The 22,633-nt window shown below is 38.3% G+C and overlaps 1 protein-coding gene across 1 annotated transcript in view; it reads left to right on the top strand.

Moving 5' to 3' along the window:
* The window catches only part of SCAPER (S-phase cyclin A associated protein in the ER), a 519,522-nt gene that overhangs the window by 114,230 nt on the left and 382,659 nt on the right, over positions 1-22,633 (top strand). The window contains exon 9 of the mRNA XM_059372064.1: positions 21,072-21,334. Coding sequence (XP_059228047.1) covers positions 21,072-21,334 — 263 coding nt within the window. The remainder of the gene's footprint in view (positions 1-21,071; positions 21,335-22,633) is intronic.

Here is a 22,633-nt window from a genome sequence, read left to right as displayed (position 1 = left end):
ATTCAGGGGTAGGAATTCTTGACCTTCTGACAGAGGGCGCTAGGGAGTCATATTTTTTCCCGGCTTCTTTTTATGTCTTTCCCTTTAAAGGTTCGTTAGGGACTTCCTCTTTTAATTTTAAGTGTGTCATGGCTTCCCCAAGCTCATCTTCAGAGGAGCTCTCCTCTGAATTTTCTCCCCCTCTGCTAGATCCTGCCTTAGAGGCTTCTCTGACCTGCTCCTCGATAACATTTTTAACCGTTTTATGGTTAGAGTCTAGCGGAGTGCCATTAGCCTTAAGCACCTCCGTCAGTAATCCTCCCATCTTAGTAAACTTTGATCCCATTATTTCTTGTCCTATGCCTAGGAACCCTTTTACTTCTCGTCCTATACTTAGGAACTTTCTCACTTCTCATCCTATACTCAGGAACTTTCTTATCTGAAATTTTGTGCACACTTACCAGATCGTTGCGTTCACTGAGAACTCCTCGGTGTAGGTTTCGGGTTTCCCAAGTTTCGGCACCACTTGTCGCTCTCACCAGCAAGAACGACCAGGAGACCTCAGCGAAGCAAGCTTTATTTCTGCGTAGCTGTTGACATCTCCTCTCTCCCCTGCCCGTGCATGTCTATATATACCGAGGTTGCACAACCCATCACTCGCAGCCACATAGATACAAAATCCTAAGTTCCGCCTACTGGCTCGCATCCAGCTGCCATCTTAATGGCGTATTTACTTTCGGGCACCGAAAAAGTCGTGCGGCGCCCGGGGCCAGCCGGAGCAGCTCCGCACCGTCGCCACCCGGCGGTGGCCTCGGCTTGAGGCAGCAGCGGCCAAGGCAATGAGCGGGCATGGCGGGCTCGGAAGCATCACCGCGCATGCGCTACAAGCCGCTCGGGCACCGACATTCTGTCCATTTTTTGACTGGGTTATTAGTTTTTTGAGTGTTGAGTTTGAGAAGTTCTCTGTAGATCTCAGATATCAGCCCTTTATCTGTAATGTCATTTGCAGATATCTTCTACCATTTCATGGGCTGCCTCTTAGTTTTGTCAACTGTTTCCTTTGCTGTGCAGAAGCTTGCTTTCTTGGTGAAGTCGCACAAGTTTATTTTTGGTTTTGTTTCCCTTGCCTTTGGAGATGTATCTTGAAAGAAGTTACTCTGGTCGATGTTGAAGAGGTACTGGATTTTGATAGATTCCTGTTTCACATTGAGGCCTTTCACCCATTTTGAGTTTATCTTTGTGTGTTTTATTAGGGAATGCTCCAGTATCATTCTTCTATATTGTAACTGTCCAAGTTTCCTAGTACCACTTATTGAAGAGACTATCTAAGATTAGTTGACCTTAGAATTGAGGGTCCATTTCTTGAGTCTCTATTCTGTTCCATTGGTCTGTGTGTCTGTTTTTGCGCCAATACCATGCTGTCTTGATGATAACAGCTTTATAATATAGCTTGAAGTCAGGCAATGTGATGCCCCCAGCTTTGTTTCTCTTTTTCATCATTTCCTTGGCAATTCAGAGTCTTTTCTGGTTCCATACAAGTTTTAGGATTGTTTGTTCCAGCTTTCTGAAAAATCCCAATGGTATTTTAATAGGGATGGCATTGAAAGTGTACATTGCTCTGGGCAGGATGGACATTTTAATGATGTTTATTCTTCCAATCCATGAGCATGGCATGTTTTTCTATCTTTTGGGTCTTCCTCAATTTTTTCCATAGGTGTTCTGTAGTTTCTAGAGTATAGATCCTTTACCTCTTTAGTTAGGTTTATTCCTAGGTATCTTATGGTTTTTGTTGCTATTGTGAATGGAATTGATTCATTAATTTCTCTTTCTACAGTTACATTGTTAGCATATGGAAAAGCCTTCTATATTGATTATAGATCAATATAGATCAATGCACAACAATGATTACTGTGCATTGATTTTGTATCCTGCCACATTGCTGAATTTCTGTATGAGTTCTAGTAATTTGGGGGTGGAGTGTTTTGGGTTTTCCACATAAATTATCATGTCATTTGTGAAGAGGGAAAATTTGACTTCTTCTTTTCCAGTTTGAATGCCTTTTATTTCTTTTTGTTGTCTGACTGCTGATGCTAGGACTTCTAGTTCTGTGTTGAACAATAGTGGTGAGAGTGGGCATCCCTGTTGTGTTCCTGGTCTTAAGGGAAACGGTTTCACTTTTTCCCCATTGAGAATGATATTTACTTTGGGCTTTTCATAAACAGCTTTTGTGTTATTAATGTATGTTGCCTCTATCCCTACACTCTGAAGAGTTTTAATCAGGAAAGGATGCTGTATTTTGTCAAATATATGCATCAGTTGGGAGGATCATATGGTTTTTGTCTCTTTTATTAATGTGCTTTCTCACATTGATTTGTTTGCAAATGTTGAGCCATCCTTGTACCCAGGAATAAACCCCACCTGGTTGCGTGGATAATCCTTTTAACATACTGTTGGATCCTGTTGACTAGGATCTTGTTGAGTATTTTGGCCTCATGCTCATCAGGGATATTGGTCTGTAATTGTCGTTTTTTTTTTTTTTTTTTTTTTTTATGGGATCTTTGCCTGGTTTTGAGATCAGGGTAATGCTGGCCTCATAGAACAAGCTTGGAAGTTTTCCTTCTGTTTCTATTTTTTGAAACAGCTTCAGAAGAATAGGCATTATTTCTTCTTTTAGTGTTTGGTAGAATTCCCCTGGAAAGCCTCCTGGCCCTAGACTCTTGTTTTTTTGGGTGGTTTTTGATTACTGCTTCAATTTCGTTACTGGTTATTGGCCTATTCATATTGTCTCTTTGTTCCTGTTTCAGTCTTGGTAGTTTATAAGTTTCTAGAAATGCATCTGTTTTTTCCAGGTTGCTTAATTTGTTGGCACATAGTTTCTGATAATAATTTCTAATAATTGTTTCTATTTCTTGGTGTTAGTTGTGATTTCTCCCCTTTAATTCATGATTTTGTTAATTTGGATTCTTTCTCTTTTATTTTGGATAAGTCTGGCCGGAGATTTATCCATCTTAATTAATTCTTTCAAAGAACAAGCTTCTAGTTTCATTGATCTGTTCTAGTCTTTTTCTGGTTTCTATTTCATTGATCTCTGCTCTCATTTTTATTATTTCTCATCTCCTGCTTTGTTTAGGTTTTATATGCTGTTTTTTCTCTGGCTCCTTTAGGTTTAAGGTTAGCTTGTGCATTTGGGATTTTTCCACTTTGAGTGAGGTTTTGATGGCTATGTGTTTCCTCCTAGGACCTCCTTTGTAGTATGCCATAGATTTTGGACCAGTGTGTTTTCATTCTCGTTGGTTTCCATGAATTGTTTAAGTTCTTCTTTAATTTCCTAGTTGACCCTAACTTGGAAGGCTCTTTGCCTTCCAAGTGTTTTAATTCTTTCCAGATTTTTTCTTGTGATTGAGTTCCAGTTTCAAAGCAATGTGGTATGGAAATTTGCAGGGAATAATCTCGATCTTTTGGTATCTGTTGAGACCTGATTTGTTACCCAGTATGTGGTCTATTTTGGAGAATGTTCCATGTGCATTCAAGAAAAATGAGTATTCTGTTGTTTTAGGTTGGAAAGTTCTGTATATATCTATGAAGTTCCTCTGATCCAATGTGTCCCTCAAAGCTCTTGTTTCTTTGTTGATCTTCTTAGATGATCTGTCCAGTGCTGAGAGTGGAATGTTAAAATCTCCTACTATTAATGTATTATTTTCTTTATGGTTCTTTATTTTGGTTAATAGTCATCTTATATAGTTGGCTGCTTCCATGTTGGGGACATAGATATTTACAATTATTAGATCTTCTTGTTGGATAGCCCTTTAGTCATGATATAGTGTCCCTCTGCATCTCTTACTACAATCTTTAGTTTATTTTTATTTATTTATTTTTTAAATTTTATTTATTTATTTGACACAGAGAGAGATCACAAGTAGGCAGAGAGAAAGGGAGAAGAAGGCTCCGCTGAGCAGAGAGCCCGATGCGGGGCTTGATCCCAGGATCCTGGGATCATGACCTGAGCCGAAGGCAGAGGCTTTAACCCACTGAGCCACCCAAGTGCCCCGACAATCTTTAGTTTAAAATCAAATTTGTATGATAAGAGAATTGCTACCCCAGATTTCTTTTGAGGATTGTTGGCATGATAAATGGTTCTCAATCCCCTCACTTTCAATCCCGAGGTATTTAGGTGCAAAATAAGTCTCTTGTAGACAGCATATGGATGGATGCATTGATTTTGTATCCTCCCACATTGCTGAATTGCTAGATGAGTTCTTGTAATTTGGGGGTGGACTCTCTTGGGTTTTCTGCATTAAGTATCATGTCATCTGCGAAGAGTGTTTGGCTGCTTCTTTGCCAATTCGAATGCCTTTTATTTCTTTTTGTTGTCTGATTGCTGTTGCTAGGACTTCTAGTACTATGTTGAACAACAGTGGCAAGAGTGGGCATCCTTGATGTGTTCCTGATCTCAAAGGGAAGGCTGTCAGTTTTTCCCCATTGAGAATGATATTCACTGTGGGTTTTTCATAGTAGATTTTATGAAGTTGAGGAATGTTTCATCTATCCCTATACTTTGAAGAGTTTTAATGAGGAACGGATGCTGTATTCATTCCTAGTTACAAGCAATTATAAGTATTTTTCCCCTTTAAATAAAATTACTTCCCTTTAGTGATTCATTTGGTGGTATGGTCTTGATATCCATAAAAAATGTAGTTTTCAGCTGTGATGTAAGTTTTCAGTTTTTCAGAAATATGTCTCAGAAATCAGCCCACTTTTTCCTTTTAAATTTTTCCTGTTAATTTTTATACCACCTGTGTTAAGATACAATTCATATGCCATACAATTCATCATTTAAAATATATAATTCATCTATTTTTAAAATATTTACACATATGTAGTACCATAACACAGTCAATTACGGAACATTTTCATCACTTTGAGAAGATATCTCTTGGCATTGAATTTTTGTATTTGACACCAAAAGCAAAGGCAACAAAAGCAAAAAGTAAGCATGACTACATCAAATTAAAGGGCTCTGTATAGCAAAGTAAACCAACAGAATAAAGAGGTAACCTATAGAATGGAAGAAAATACTTGCAAATCATATATGTAATTGGGGTTAATATCCAAAATATATAAAGAATTCATACAACTCTGTATCAAAAAACAAGCAATGTAATTTAAAAAATGGGCAGAGGATTTGAATAGACATTTTTCCAAAAATGGTATCCAGCTGGCCTCAGGTACCTGAGAAGGTTTTCAACATCATGAGTCATTAGGGAAAAGCAAATCAAAACCACAATGAGATATCACCTCACATCTGTCGGAATGGTTATCAGCAAGTAGACAAGAGATAACAAATGGAGAGAATGTGGAGAAAAGAGAACATTTAACCTTGGGACATTGTTGGTGGGAATGTAAATTGTTAGAGCGACTATGGAAAACAGTATGGAGTTTAAACTTAAAATTAAAAAATTAAAAAAATACTTAAAAATACATACTTAAAAAATTAAAATAGAACTGCCATATGATCCAGCAATGCCACCTCTGGGTATATATCCAAATGAAATGAAAACACTATCTTGGAAAGATACCTGTACTTGTTCATAGCAATATTGTTCATAGCAAGATTATTTATAGTAGTCAAAACATAAAAGCGGTTTAAGTGCCCTAAAGTACGTTTGGATAAAGAATATGTGGTGTATATATATTTGAGAGTTGTTAAAAGAGTAAACTTAGAAGTTCTTATCTCAAGAAAAAATGTTTGTAACTAGATAAGGTGCTGGATATTAAACTTGTTTCGGTAATGATTTCTTGATATATACATATATCAAACAATATATTGCACCTTAAACTAATATGATATTATATGTCAATTATATCTCAGGAGAACAGGAAAGAAAAAAAAATCTTATACCATTTACTTATCAGCCTTCTAATCCTAGATTCCCGTCAGTATTTTCACTATATTTTATTTAGCCATTCTGATAGGTACATTTTGATATCTCGTTGTGGTTTTTAATTTGCACTTCTCTAATGGCTAAAGATGTTGAACATCTTTTGTGTGCTTTGTCATTTGCATGTACCTTCAGTGTGATGTTTGTTCACATCTTTGGCGCATTTTCTTCTTGTATTGTTTGTAATATTACTGTTTAATTTTGAGTGTTATTTGTATATTCTGGACGTTAGTCCTTTGTTGGACTGTTGTTTGTCTTTTCATTCTCTTCAGAGTTTGTTACAGGGGGAATATTTTCAATTTTGATGAGATCCATTAGGCCTTCTGTTTATGGATTATGCTTTTAGTGTCAAGTGTAAGAACTCACTGTGTAGCCATACATTCCAAAGTTTTTTTTTTCTTAAAGATTTTATTTATTTGACAGAGATCACAAGTAGGTAGAGAGGCAGGTAGAGAGAGAGAGGAAAGGAAGCAGGCTCCCTCCTGAGCAGAGAGCCCGATGCGGGGCTCGATCTCAGGACCCTAAGATCATGTCCTGAGCCGAAGACAGAGGCTTTAATCCACTAAGCCACCCAGGCGCCCCTCGAAAGTTTTTTTGTTTTGTTTTGTTTTTCCTAAAGATTTCATAGTTTTACATCTTAAATTGGTGACACTTAAAAATTAATTTTTGGGTGAAGTGTGAGTTTTAGTTTTAGATATTGACTATGGATGTCTTACTACTCCATCACCATTTGTTAAATATTCTTTTTAAATTTTGTCAAAAATCAGTTGGGCATATTTTTATGGATGTATTTCTGGGTTTTGTATTTATTTCATTGATCTGTCTTGATTACTTGATTATTTCATTGATTGTCTTGATTACTCTTGCTCTGTGGTAGACTTAATATTGAGTAGAATGATGGATTTTACTTTATTCTTCTCTCTAAAAATTGTTTTTAGGTATTTTAGTTTGTGTGTTTCTGTATAAATTTTAGAATAAGCTTCTCTAATATCTAAAAAAATGTTACTGGAATTTTTTTTACATTTTTAAAATTTATTTTTTATTTTCAGCATAACAGTATTCATTATTTTTGCACCACACCCAGTGCTGCATGCAATCCGTGCCCTCTATAATACCCACCACCTGGTACCCCGACCTCCCACCCCCCGCCCCTTCAAAATCCTCAGATTGTTTTTCAGAGTCCATAGTCTCTCGTGGTTCACCTCCCCTTCCAATTTCCCCCAACTCCCTTCTCCTCTCCATCTCCCCATGTCCTCCATGCTATTTGTTATGCTCCACAAATAAGTGAAACCATATGATAATTGACTCTCTCTGCTTGACTTATTTCACTCAGCATAATCTCTTCCAGTCCCGTCCATGTTGATACAAAAGTATTCACTCTTTTGCTCAGCTTCTTTATTCTCTGTCATTTGGTCTTCTATATCACTAATTCTTTCTTCTGCCTCATTTATCCTAGCAGTGAGAGCCTCCATTTTTGATTGCACCTCATTAATAGCTTTTTAAATTTCAACTTGTTAGATTTTAGTTCTTTTATTTTTCCAGAAAGGGCTTTTATATCTCTCGAGAGGTTTTCTCTAATATCTTCCATGCCTTTTTCAAGCCCGGCTAGAACCTTGAGAATTGTCATTCTGAACTCTAGATCTGACATATTACCAATGTCTGTATTGAGTAGGTCCCTAGCCTTTGGTACTGACTCTTGTTCTTGTTTTTCTGTTGAATTTTTCCGTCTTGTCATTTTGTCCAGATAAGAGTATATGAAGGAACAAGTAAAATACTAAAAGGGTGGCAACAACCCCAGGAAAATATGCTTTAACCAAATCAGAAGAGATCCCAAATCGTCAGGGGGGAGAAAGGGGATAAAAAGAGGTTCAAAAAGGAAGAAAGAAAGAAAAAAGAAAAAAAAAGAAAAGAATTTAAAAAAAGAAAACAAATAAGAAAAATATAAAAAAGAAAAAATATATATATTAGATAAACTAGTTAAAAAACGTTAAAAAAGAAAAAGGTAAAAGTTAAAGAAAAGTTTTACCAGAGGCGAGAAAAAAAACAAAAAATGAAAAAGAAAAAAATTAAATTAACTGCAAGACTAAAAAAAAATCACAGGGAAAAGGCCATGAGTTCCTTGCTTTGCTTTCTCCTCCTCTGGAATTCTGCTGCTCTCCTTGGTATTGAATCCGCACTCCTTGTTAGGTGAACTTGGTCTCAGCTGGATTTCTTCTTGATCTTCTGGGGGAGGGGCCTGGTGTAGTGATTCTCAAGTGTCTTTGCCCCAGGCTGAATTGCACCGCCCTATAAGGGCCAGGGTGAGTAATCCGCTCGGGTTTGCTTTCAGGAGCTTTTGTTCCCCGAGCGCTTTCCGTAGAGTTCCAGAGGACGGGAATACAAATGGCGGCCTCCTGGTCTCCGGCCCAGAGGAGCCGAGAGCCCGGGGCCCCACTCCTCAGTGCGCCCTCAGAGAACAGCGACCAGTTACTCCCGTCTGCCTGCCCTCCGGCCGCGCTCCGAGCTCACCGAGCCTGCGACCGGTTCAAGGTAACACCGAGCTGTGTGCTTACTGTTGGCTCTGTCTCTGTAGCCGGCTTTCCCGTTCCAGTACCCGCAAGCTCTGCGACACTCAGACACCCCCGATCCTTCTGTGACCCTGCGGGACCTGATGCCATGCTGACCCCGCGTGGGCTTCGCCCTGGTATAGCCTCTGGAGCGATGTCCCTCAGCGGAACAGACTTTTAAAAGTCCTGATTTTGTGCTCCGTTGCTCCGCCGCTTGCTGGGAGCCGGCCCCTCTCCTCGGGGTCTATCTTCCCGTCACTTTGGATTCACTTCTCCGCTGGTCCTACCTTTCAGGAAGTGGTTGTTTTTCTGTTTCCAGAATTGCTGTTCTTCTTCTCTTCGATCTGCCGATGGATTTTCAGGTGTTTGCAATCTTTAGATAAGCTATCTAGCTGATCTCCTGCTAGCTGAAGTAGTCTCAGCCTGCTACTTCTCCGCCATCTTGACTCCTCCTCCTCTCAATGTAGTTTTAATTTTAATCTCCCTGATGGCTAGTGACGATGAACATTTTTTCATGTGTCTGATAGCCATTTGTATGTCTTCATTGGAGAAGTGTCTGTCCATATCTTCTGCCCAATTTTTCACATGATTGCCTGTTTTGTGTGTGTTGAGTTTGAGGAGTTCATTATAGATCCTGGATATCAACCTTTTGTCTGTACTGCCATTTGTAAATATCTTCTTTCATTCTGTGGGTTGCCTCTTTGTTTTCTTGACTGTTTCCTTTGCTGTGCAGAACCTTTTGATTTTGATGAAGTCCCAAAAGTTCATCTTCGCTTTTGTTTCCTTTGCCTTTGGAGACATATCTTGAAAGAAGTTGCTGTGGCTGATATCGAAGAGATTGCTGCCTATGTTCTCCTCTAGGATTCTGATGGATTCCTGTCTCACATTGAGGTCTTTTATCCATTTTGAATTTATATTTGTGTACAGTGTAAGAGAATGATCGAGGTTCATTCTTCTACATATAGCTGCCCAGTGTTCCCAGCACCATTTATTTTTATTATTTCCCAGCACCACTCTTTTTTCCACTGTATATTTTTTCCTGTTTTGTCGAAGATTATTTCACCATAGAGTTGAGGGTCCATATCTGGGCTCTCTACTCTGTTCCATTGGTCTATGTGTCTGTTTTTATGCCAGTACCATGCTGTCTTGGTGATTACAGCTTTGTAGTAAAGCTTGAAATCAGGTAACATGATGCCCCCATTTTATTTTTGTTTTTCAACATTTCCTTAGCGACTCAGGGTCTCTTCTGATTCCATACAAATTTTAGGATTATTTGCTCCAGCTCTTTGAAGAATACTGATGGAATTTTGATTGGAATGGCATTAAAAGTATAGATTGCTCTAGGCAGTATAGACATTTGAACAATGTTTATTCTTCAGATCCAAGAGCATGGAATGGTCTTCCATCTTTTTGTGTCTTCTTCAATTTCTTTCATGAGTGTTCTGTAGTTCCTCGAGTACAGATTCTTTACCTCCTTGGTTAGGTTTATTCCCAGGTATCTTATGGGTCTTGGTGCTATAGTAAATGGAATCGATTCTCTAATTTCCCTTTCTGTATTTTCATTATTAGTGTATAAGAAAGCCACTGGTTTCTGTACATTGACTTTGTATCCTGCCACATTGCTGAATTGTTGTGTGAGTTCTAGTAGTTTGGGGTGGAGTCTTTGGGGTTTTCCATATAAAGTATCATGTCATCTATGAAGAGAGAGAATTTGACTTCTTCATTGCCAATTTGGATACCTTTTATTTCTCTTTGTTGTCTGATTGCTGTTGCTAGGACTTCTAATACTATGTTGAACAAGAGTGGTGAGAGTGGGCATCCTTGTCGTGTTCCTGATCTCAACAGGAAGGCTGTCAGTTTTTTCTCCTTTGAGGATGATATTTGCTGTGAGTCTTTCATAGATAGATTTTATGATGTTGAGTAGTGTTCCCTCTATCCCTATACTTTGAAGCGTTTTAATCAAGAATGGATGCTGGATTTTGTCAAATGTTTTTTCTGCATCAATTGAGAGGACCATGTGGTTCTTCTCGCTTCTCTTATTAATTTGTTCGATCACATTGATTGATTTGCGAATGTTGAACCATCCTTGTAGCCCAGGGATGAATCCCACCTGGTCATGGTGAATAATCTTTATCATGTGCTGTTGGATCCTGTTTGCTAGGATCTTGTTGAGAATCTTAGCATCCATATTCATCAGTGATATTGGTCTGAAATTCTCCTTTTTGGTAGGGTCTTTCCCTGGTTTGGGGATCAGGGTAATGCTGGCTTCATAGAAAGAGTCAGGAAGTTTTTCTTCTGCTTCAATTTTTTGAAACAGCTTCAGGAGAATAGGTGTTATTTCTTCTTTGAAAGTTTGGTAGAATTATCCGGGGAATCCATCAGGTCCTGGGCTCTTGTTTTTTGGGAGGTTTTTGATCACCGCTTCAATCTCGTTGCTAGATATTGGTCTATTCAGGTTGTCAGTTTCTTCCTGGTTCAATTTTGGGAGTTTATAGTTTTCCAGGAATGCATCCATTTCATCTAAGTTGCTTAGCTTATTGGCATATAACTGTTGATAATAACTTCTGATGATTGTTTCTACTTCCTTGGTGTTCGTTGTTATCTCTCCCTTTTCATTCATAATTTTATGTATTTCAGCTTTCTGTCTTTTCTTTTAGATTAGTGTGGCCAATGGTTTATCGATCTTATTGATTCTTTCAAAAAACCAGCTTCTAGTTTCATTGATACTTTCTACTGTATCTCTGGTTTCTACCTCATCGATCTCAGCTCTAATCTTGATGGTTTCCCTTCTTATGTGTGGAGTTGGTTTGATTTGTTATTGATTTTCCATTTCTTTAAGGTGTAGAGACAGCTGCTGTGTTCTGGATTTTTCAATTTTTTTGAGGGAGGCTTGGATGGCTATGTATTTCCCCCTTGGGACCACCTTTGCTGTATCCCATAGGTTTTGAATCGAAGTGTCTTCATTCTCATTGGTTTCCATAAATTGTTTCAGTTCTTCTTTGATCTCCTGGTTGATCCAAGCATTCTTAAGCAAGGTGGTCTTTAGCTTCCAGGTGTTTGAGTTCCTTCGGAACTTTTCCTTGTGATTGAGCTCCAGTTTCAAAGCATTGTGATCTGAGAATGTGCACGGAATAATCTCAGTCTTTTGGTATTGGTTGAGTCCTGATTTGTGACCCAGTATGTGTTCTATTCTGTAGAAAGTTCCATGTGCACTTGAGAAGAATGAGTATTCTGTTGTTTCAGGGTGGAATGTTCCATATATATCTATGAGGTCCATCTGGTCCAATGTGTCATTCAATGCTCTTGTTTATTTATTGATTTTTCTACTTCGATGGTCTATTTCTGAGAGAGGCGTGTTAAGATCTCGAACGATTAGTGTATTCATATCAATATGACTCTTTATCTTGATTAACAGTTTTCTTACGTAATTGGCTGCTACCATATTGGGGGTATAGATATTTACAATTGTTAGATCATCTTGGTGGATAGTCCCTTTAAGAATTATGTAGTGTCCTTCCTTATCTCTCACTACAGTCTTTAGTTTAAAATCTAATTTGTCTGGTATGAGAATCGCTACCCCAGCCTTCTTTTGAGGTCCATTGGCATGAAAGATGCTTCTCCATCCCTTCATTTTCAGTCTGGGTGTATGTTTAGGTTCAAAATGGGTCTCTTGCAGACAACATATGGATGGGTCCTGTCATTTTATCCAATCTGCAACCCTGTGCTGTTCTATGGGCGCATTTAGGCCATTCACATTGAGGGTGATTATTGATAGATACGTTTTTATTGACATCATGTTACCTTTGAAGTCTTTCTTTCTGTAGATTGTCTCTATATTTCTGTTCAATGCTATTCTTGGGCTTTTTCCTCCTTTAAAGAAGCCCCCTTAATATTTCCTGCAGTATCGGCTTGGTGGTTGCATATTCTTTTAAGCCTTGCCGGTCCTGGAAACTCTTTATCTCTCCATCCATTTTGAATGTCAGTCTTGCTGGATAAAGTATTCTTGGCTGCATGTTCTTCTCATTCAGTGCCCTGAATATATCTTGCCAGCCCTTTCTGGCTTGCCAGTTCTCTGTGGACAGGTCTGACATTATTCTGATAAGCTTTCCTCTGTACGTAAGGATCTTCTTTGTCCTAGGTGCTTTCAAGAGGTTCTTCCTACAATTATAATTCTTCATTCTTACTATTAGGTGTCTCTAGGACTTTCGAGAATCTGTAATCTTGGGGGGAAACCATTCGGCCTCTAGTACATGAACACTGGTTCCATTCACGAGATTCGGAAAATTTTCATGAATAACTTGTTCCACTATATCTTTTAGACTTCTTTCTTTCTCCTCCCCTTCAGGGATTCCAATAATTCTGACGTTGGAACGTTTCATGGCATCATTTATTTCCCTGATTCTGTTTTCGTGGCTTCTAAGCTGTTTGTTCCAGGCTTCCTCCTGATCCTTTCTCTCTATCTGTTTGTCCTCCAGATCACTAATTCTATCTTCTGTCTCAGTTACTCTAGCGTTGAGAGAATTTAGATTAGATTGGATCTCATTGAGAGCATTGTGAAGCTCATCCCTGGTAGTTTCAGCTCTTCCCTAATATTGAATACATGATCTCTGGTCGTTTTCAGTTCAGCCCTAATCAATTCCGTTTGGTCACCCATGGCTTTCTCCAACCTAGCTATTTCTTGGATAATTGTTAGCCTGAATTCTCTTTCTGACATATTGTCTATGTTGATAGCGGTTAGCTCTGTTGCAGAAGGTCCATCCTCTGTATTTTTCTTCTGTTGGGCATTCCTCCTCCTCGTCATTATGGTGAGAGATGGCTGAACGGGTGTAGCTGGGTGTATCGACTGTGGTGCAGTCAAGGTGTACACTGGAATGCTTCTGAGCAATCAGGGTTCCCCACCCAAATGAGAGGAAAAAGAAAAGGAAAAGAAAAAAAGAGAGAATGAGAGAGGCAGGAAAGAAAGGTGAGATAAAAGAGAAGGTTTAGCCTAAATGGGCCCCAAGTTAAGATTTATGAAGTATACAAACAGACAGACAAACAAAAAGACTGATAAAAGTATATGACAAGAGAAAAAAAAATATATATATAGATGCAAATAAAGGAAGAACCTCGTCAAAAAGGACCCTGAGTGTAAGATTTATATACTATCAGGACAAACACAAAAACACAGAAATACTGGTGGAAGAAAAAGATGGGAGAGTGGTTATAAATTCTCAATGTGGGTGAGGAAGGTTGTTTTGATTCTTCCTGGATGTATCTTGATATCTTTGTTAAAGGACTCAACTTTCCTAAGATAAGGGGGGATTAGGATTTGTTTTACCTATAGGGGTGGCATTGATTGGGGAAAGGGGATTACCTTGAAGTTTAACTCTATATGAATATTAGAAAATAAATATTAAAAAGAGGAATAAGCTAAACTAAACTAAAATTAAAAAAAAATTACAAAATAGAAATGGAAAAGGAAAACACAGGTGTATGTATCAAAAAGTTCAGGTTAGAAGGTTATTATGGAATTTGATATACTGGACATCTCACTGTGACGGTAAATAGGTTAACAATTATCTATATAATAATAAAAAATTATCTATACAAAAAAAATGAGCCAGAATAGTGGGATCGAATTAATAATAAAAATTGTCCTATGAAGTAGTGGTAGTTGTTCTCTTGTCGTCTTTTTTTTTTTTTTTTTCCTTTCCTGGTTGGTTTTCCTTGGGGAGGGGCCTGCCACGTGGGTTTTCAGTCAATGATGTTCTCTGAGTTAAGTCCTCCCGCCCCCCCTCAAAGGGGTGGGTTCTGAGGAAACTGGTTTTTTCAGGCTTTTGTTCTCTGGAGTTTTTTATATTTGTTCACTTTTGTTTTTCTCTCTTGCCTTGACTGCTTTTGATGGTTTTTGTAGGTTTAGAGGAAAGCAAACTGCACCCTGACCTCCCTCTCAGAGAGAAGCCTCAGTCTGGCTGCAGAGCCCAAATAAATCCCTCCTTGGCCGCCTAAATGGGCCCCAAGTTAAGATTTATAAATAAGTCCCTGGGGACTCAGGATTTTTTTTCTTGTACCCAAAACCTTGGCAGCAGTGGCTGTCTGGGCAGCTCCAGACTGCCAGATAAGTTCCAAGCAGGGATCGCACACTGAGATTTTCCCGCTGGCCCGGGTGGGATGCCTGGTCTTTCTGGTCCGAGAGCACCTGGCTGGCGCCTGTGTGCACCTCTCTCGGGAGGGTGCGGGGCACGACACAGACTCTGATGGCATGGCAGGGCACTCGCGTGGGGACTGCAAAAAGGCTGTGCTTCTGTTGGCTGGCGAGGCTTTCAGCCCCTCATGGGAGCCACGCACTGTCAGGTGGGCTAGTGGTTCAGGGACTGAGACCTGGTTTCTCTGCCGTACTCTCTCTGGCTCTGCGCCAGGGGTGGCTGTCCTGGGTCTGGGGACTTAAGCCCCTGACCCTAACACCCCGATTCCTGCAATTTACCCCCGGTGATCCTTTGCTCTTTTTGAGTGCTTTCTACCAGACTCCGGAGTTAATGCTGGTCCCCAGGTGCAGGGCACTCTCGTATTGGGTTATTACTTTCCAACGGGTGCCTCTGGTGGCTCTCTCCCCCTTTTGTTTATCTTCTGATATCAGTCCAACTTTCTCACTCTGCTTTACCTGCCCACTGGTGTCTTCTGCTTCGGTAGAGATCCGGACATGTATAATTCTGATCTCAGGCTGATTTTGTGGGTGATCGGAGTTCTTTGAAAGGTAATCAACTCACTTTAGGGTACGGGCTGAAAGGGTGCCTCCTCCTACTTCCCCGCCATCTTGTCTCTGTTAGTGGGATTTTGATAGAAATTGCATTATAGCTGTTGATCATTTTAGAGGAACCAACATTTTTACTAAGTTGAATTTTCTACTCAACATTTATTTTCTAATACATGTGATATGACTTTTCATTTATTAGGTCTTTTTTTTAATCAGTCTTTTGTAATTTTGTAACATATACTGTACCTTTTTTGCTAAATGTATTACTATTTTATTTTCTTCAGTGTAATTGTAAGGTTTTGGTTTTGTTTTGTTTTGTTTTTTCCAGATTTTATTTATTTGAGAGAGAGAGCAAAATTGGGAGAGGAGTAAGGGGAGAGGGAAAAGGGTATTGCCTAATGAGCACGGAGCCAGATGTAGGGCTGGATCCCAGGATTTTGGGATCATGACCTGAGCTGAAGGAGATGCTTAACTGAGTGAGCCAGCTGGGCACCCCGATGTTGTTGTAAATTGTTTTAAATTTTATTTTTCACATGTTCAATGTTAGTATATGCAAATGTGATGGATTTGTGTGTTGACCTATATCCTAAAACTCTACTGAATTTATGTAATAATTCTGGAATTTTTATGTATATTCCCTGGGATTTTCTATGTAGACAATCATACCATTTGAAATTAAGGACGGTTTTATTTCTTCTTTTGCTTTATTTACTTACTTACTTACTTATTTTAAGATTTTATTTATTTGGCAGCGAGAGAGAGAGACAGTGAGAGCAGGAACACAAGCAAGGGGAGTGGGAGAGGGAAAGCAGGCTTCCTGCTGAGCAGGGAGCCTGATGTGGATGCAGGGCTCAATCCCAGGACTCTGGGAACATGACCTGAGCTGAAGGCAGATGCTTAATGACTGAAGCACCCAGGTGCTCCTTTTTTTTTTTTTTTTAAGATTTTATTTATTCATTTGAGAGAGAAAGCATGAGCAGGGGATAGGGGCAGAAGGAGAGAGAGAAGTAGACTCCTGCTGAGCAGGGATGCTGATGCAGGACTCAATACCAGGACCCTGAGATCATGACCTGAACTGAAGGAAGGCAGATGCTTAACTGGTAGAGCCACCCAGGTGCCCCTAGCTATAGGTTTTTTGTAGATATTTTTTATCAAGTTGAGTAAGTTCCCCTATATTATAGTTTAATGAGTTTTTCTCTTGAGTGGGTATTAGATTTTGTGAAATACTTTTTCTGTATCAGTTGATAAGATCATATGATTTTCCTTGTTTAGTCTGCTGACCAGTAGTGGATTGCATTGATTTTTTTTAATGTTGAACCAGGTTTGCATTCCTGAAAGTAATTCCACTTGATCATGGTTTGTAATTCTTTGTATACATTGCTAGTTTTGATATGCTGTTATTTTGTTGATGATTTTTATATTTAAGTTCATGAGAAATATTGTTAGTTGTTTTTTTTTTTTTTAATGTACTGTCTTTATGTGTTTTTCTATCGAGGTAAAACTGACCTTATAACTTGGGGGAGTATTCTTTCCTCTCCTGTTTTCTGGAATAAAAATTAGTGTTTGTCTAAAATTAGTTTTCATCCTTTTAAAAGTGTTGTGTAGGGGTGCCTGGTTGGCTCAGTGGGTTAAATCCTCTGCCTTCAGCTCGGGTCATAATCCCAGGGTCCTGGGATTGAGCTCCACATTGGGCTCTCTGCTCGGCGGGGAACATGCTTCCCTTCCTCTCTCTCTACCTGCCTCTCTGCCTACTTGTGATCTCTGTCAAATAAATAAATAAAATCTTTAAAATAAAGTGTTGTTCAGAATTTGTTAGAGAAACCTTCTGGGGATAGAAATATTGTGAGGGAGATTTTAAAGTACAAGTTCAGTTTGTATAATAATTATAAGACTATTCAGATAGTCTGTTTCATCTTGGTTCAGTTTTGGTGTTTTGTATTTACTTTAGAATTGGTCTTTCCAGTTTATTTTATAGAATGAATATGGTCTACCATACTGAATGTTCTGTATATATTTTTTGTTTTTTTGTTTGTTTTTAATGTTGCTGAGTAGATTGTTCTGTATATGCTATTATTTCAAGTTGGTTGTATCTAGTTCTGTCAGTTCCTCAGAGTGAGTTAGAAGTCCCCAGGTATAGTTGTAGATTCTTCTCTTTTTCCTTTCAGCCTTATCATTTTATTCTCCTGTGTATCTTGAGTTTGTTTGGTGTATGTAGTTAGGGATTTATATCTTCATTGCGGAATGCTTTTATCATTATAGAATGTCTTTATTTCTTTAGTGGTTTTCTTTGCTCTGAAGTCTACTATATCTCATATTAATATAACAATTCCTGCTTTCCTAATTAATATTTGAATACTTTTTCCATACTTTCACTTTGAATTTACCTAAGACCTTATATTTAAGTGAGTTTCTTATAGATAACATAAAACTCAATTGTATTTTTATTTTTAATTTTTTCATTTTATTTCATTTCTTTACAGTGTTCCAGAATTCATTGTTTATGAACCACACCCAGTGCTCCATGCAATACGTGCCCTCCATAATACCCACCACCAGACTCACCCAACCTTCTCACTCCCCTCCCCTCCAAAACCCTCAGTTTGTTTCTCAGAGTCCAGTCTCTCATGGTTTGTCTCCCTCTCCAATTTCCCCCAACTCACCTCCATCTCCCAATGTTCTCTGTGTTATTCCTTATGCTCCACAAGTAAGTGAAACCATATGATAACTGACTCTCTCTGCTTGACTTATTTCATTCAGCATAATCTCTTCCGGTCCCTTCTATGTTGATACCAAAGTTGAGTAGTCATCCTTCCTGATGGAGGCATAATACTCCATTGTATATATGGACCATATCTTCTTTATTCATTCGTCCATTGAAGGGCATCTTGGTTCTTTCCACAGTTTGGTGACTGTGGCCATTGCTGCTATGAACATTGGGTTACAGATGGCCCTTCTTTTCACTACATCAGTATCTTTGGGGTAAATACCCAGTAGTGCAATTACAGGGTCATAAGGAAGCTCTATTTTTAATTAAGGAATTAAAGGAATCTCCATAGTTTTCCAAAATCGCTGCACCAACTTCCATTCCCACCAACAGTATAAGAGGGTTCCCCTTTCTCCACATCCTCTCCAACACACATTGTTTACTGTCTTGTTAATATACTGTGCCAGTCTTTATCATTTGGTATATTTAGACATTTTATAATTAAGGTAATTGTTGGTATGTTAGGGTAGGATATAGGCCTGTCATTTTACTGTTTTTCTCTTGTCTCTGTTTCTCTTTCCATTGTTTCCCTTTTTTGGCTTTCTCATCAGTAACTTTATGATTCCATATTGACTTATTTATAGTGTTTTGGAGTATATTGATTTGTTCAGTTTTTTTAAATAGTTGTTTCCTTAGGTATTACATTGTACATATGTAAATTATCATACTCTATTGGCTTTAATGTTTACCACCATGAATGAAATGTAGAAACCTAATTGTTTCCCTTTATTCTCTCAACTTCTATGTGTAATTGCCTTAATCATATTGTTTCCTGTATTAAATGGTATTTTAATTTTTTAATTTCTTTTCAGCGTAACAGTATTCATTGTTTTTGCACCACACCCAGTGCTCCATACAATATGTGCCCTCCCTAATTTTTTGTTTTACTTTCAAATGTGATTCAAGAGAGTGAGAAGAATAGTTTATTTACCTCCAGTTTTACTCATTGCAGTGTTTGTTTTTGTTTGTTATTTTTAAACCTTCTTGTCTTATTATTTTTCTTTAGGGAGCTTCCTTTAGCCATTCTTCAATGGGAGGTTTACTATTGATATGTTCTTTCAGTTTTTCCTTCATCTAAGAATGCCTTTATTTATTCTTCATTCCTGAGGGATATTTTAACTGGATATAGAATTTGCAATTGATAGCTCTTTCAGTCCCTGAAAAACATGTCACTTCCTCCTAGCCAGCAGTATTTCAGAGGAGAAATCTGCTGCCATTAGAATTTATGTTACTCTTTGGATAATATATTTTTCCCTGTGGCTGCTTTAAATAATTTTTTCTTTCTTTCTTTCTCCCCCCCCCCACCCCCAGTTGTTTAATTATGATGTGTCTTAGCCTGGATTTGGGGAGGATACATTTCCCAATTTCTTGAATCCGTCGTTTATGTCTTTCACTAAGTTTGGCTAGTTTTCAGCCTTTCTTTCATCAAATACTTCTTCTACACTCTCTTTCCTCTCTTTCGGGGACTCCAGTGACACATGTTACCTCTTTTATAATTGGCCCACAGGTCCCTGAGACTCTGTTCTTGTTCTCAATGACACTTTCCCAGGAAAACTGATACACCACATTTTACCATCTCCTTGGCTCCTCCTGGTTGTATAAGCTCATCCCTTCTTTGGGGCCCACTGAGCCAGGAAGGAAGGAAATGTTTAGTATACAATATGTGTTTATGATTGAAGGGAGGACAACTCATGCCATCTTGTTGCTGTATGGTGAGGTGGATTCTTAGGTTCCCTCCTTGGCAACGGGAAGGGAGATCCATGTGCCAAGTAAACCTGCCCTCCAGCACTTTATTTTGTTACATTAATGTTGGTTTAGTGGGAGCTCAGCTTTCTTTTTTTTTTTTTTTAAGATAGATTTATTTATTTATTTATTTATTTATTTGACAGAGAGAGAGATCACAAGTAGGCAGAGAGGCAGGCAGAGAGAGAGGAGGAAGCAGGCTCCCCGCTGAGCAGAGAGCCATATGCGGGACTCGATCCCAGGACGCTGAGATCATGACCTGAGCGGCTTAACCCACTGAGCCACCCAGGCGCCCCGGGAGCTCAGCTTTCTATAGGGATCTGCTGATACTGGTGAAGGGGAAGAACAGAATGTTGACTAGTCCCTATTTCACACTCTGCCTTTGATGCTGAATGGAAGTGGAGGCTGTGCTTCCATTGGGCCCTGCTGACCCTGGGGTTAGGGAGGACCACTGTTTTCAGTTCTGACTTGCACTGCTTCATTCAGTCTCATTGCTGCTCAGTGGATATGGAGGTTCATCTTCCTACTGGGCCACACTGAGCGTAGGGGTGGGGGAAAAGGTCAAGTGATAAGCAACTCCAGTTCCTGCTACATCTTGGCTTTACCTTTCCTGGGCATGTGACCTTGGGAAATTACTTAATCTCTCTTCGTATAATTTTTCTGAATGACAAAGAGATAAATGAAATGACAATAATAGATTTTATCAATGATAAACTTGGGATGATATGGGACGCCTGGGTGGCTCAGTGGGTTGAACGTCTGCCTTCAGCTCAGGTCATGCTCTGGCATCAAGTCCCATATTGGGTTCCTTGCTCCACATAGAGCCTGCTTCTCCCTCTGCCTGGAGCTTTCCCTGCTTGTTTTCCCTCTCTACTCTCTCTGACAAATAAGTAAATAAAATCTTTAAAAATAATTTAAAAACTTTGGGGTGATGGTACTGGTATTACAGGGTTGTTGTGAAGATTAAGAATTATTCTGTGTAAAACACTTGGAACAGTATTAGCATATAGTCTACACTGTATCAGGTACCTCATTAGCACAGTTGATAGTGCATCAGTCTCATGGTACACACTATATAAATGCTTATTACTACTTTCTGATTCTGTGGCCTTATGGCAGTCTTAATCTGAATCTCAGTTTTGTCATTTGTAAAATAGAGAAAATTATACCTACCCCACAGTGTAGCTGTATTAGATGCTACACATGCACATACACACACACATTATGCCTTGCATGAAATTAGTGTCCTGTTTGTATATTAGTTACATTTAGTGGGAATTAGATTGGAAATGTTTTTATTTTATAGATTTTTGAAAATATCATCTAAATAAATCTTGATTTATTTCCTTCCCTCAATTGCATAGAACGGAAAGATGCTGAAGGATGGGAGACTGTTCAAAGAGGAAGGCCTGTTCGTTCACGATCAACAGCAGTGATGACAAAAGTTTCAGTAGCAACAGAAACATTAAGGTCAAAGGATGACAGTGATAAAGAAAATATACATCTTTTACCTGACGAAAGCATACAGAAAGGTGAATTTGCTGGAGATGGACTTTCTAATACTATAGAATTTCGGTCCAAAGACTCCTTACACTCTTGTGACCATCCTCTTGCTGAAAGAACCCAGGTAGTACATTCTGCAAATCCTTTTACTGCCTTTTTATAAAGGATATGTCTATGCTGGAATGTCTTATTTTCCTACTTAACTTTTTATTGTGAAATATTTCAGATCTCCAGGAAAGTTGCATGAATGAACAATGAACCCTGCTATACCCCCTTTACCTAGATTCATAGATTAAAATTTACCTCATTTTTTTCTTTTCTCTCTGTATCGATGCATCACAAACACAGATTGTATGTTGAACAGTTGAGAATAAAATGCAAACATCATAATTATTCACCTTTAAATATAGGATATATCTCCAAGGAATAAAGAAACTCTTAACCATTTTAATTGTAAAATTCAGGGAATTTGGCATCTGTATAGTGTTTTCATTTAATTTATAATTCATATTTGTGTCCCAGTGATTTCCTTATAGAATTTTTTCCCTTAGCCATGATCCAATGTCTAAATCACTCATTGTATTTAGCTTTGTTGTTGTTGTTGTTGTTGTTGTTTAAACATCTTTCACCTGGGGCAGTTTTTATTTTTGTCTTTCACTGTTAATGTTTTTGAAGAATACATTGCATTTCTTTTTTTGTAGAATGTCTTTCAGTTAGTTCATTATCCAAGTTAGCTTATGTATTTTTGACAGAAATAAAGCGATTGCTATGAGAGGGCATCTAGAGGCATATGATATTAATTTGCCCAAGATTGTTGATTTTTTGTTTTAAGTGGCATCCTTCTGCTTCATTTGAAGTATTATTAAAAATAATGATGAAAGTAAGGATCTTTTTGGACTTGCTCTCCTTTTATGTCCTGTAATCCAAGTGTAGAATAATTTGCTGATATTTAATACAGTTCTTTAGAGCTGTTGTTTTCAGTATTTGTGCTATTAGTCCATTTGAAATTTATTTTACTTATTTGATGAAGGAATGAATTTTTCAGGTATTTGTTTATATAAATATTCATGTTCAATTAGTATAATTTTATGTAAAATGAAATACAGGAGATATTGTATTTTAATATGTACTTTATTTATTTAAATTTATTTTAAATTGTACTTTGTGGATGACACAGGGGCTAAGTAGAAGAGTTGTAAAATAGTCATAATATTTCTCAGTTTAGAATAGTGTCCGATTTTTAATGTTTTCTTTCTTTACCTCTAGTATATTTATTGTTACTGGAAACTCTACTCAACTTCCATGTTTTTCTTCTTAATGATGATAATGGCTCTTACTTGTACATTGTTCCTGATGTTCTGTAACTCCTTAATGTATATATGCCCATGTGAGATTGGAAGCTCCTTGTGAGCATTATCTTATG

This window comes from Mustela nigripes, chromosome 13 (genome assembly GCF_022355385.1).
Source record: "Mustela nigripes isolate SB6536 chromosome 13, MUSNIG.SB6536, whole genome shotgun sequence".
Taxonomy (NCBI): Eukaryota; Metazoa; Chordata; class Mammalia; order Carnivora; family Mustelidae; genus Mustela; species Mustela nigripes.
The sequence above is the reverse complement of the archived record's forward strand: the minus strand, read 5'-3'. Positions and strand labels throughout refer to the sequence as shown.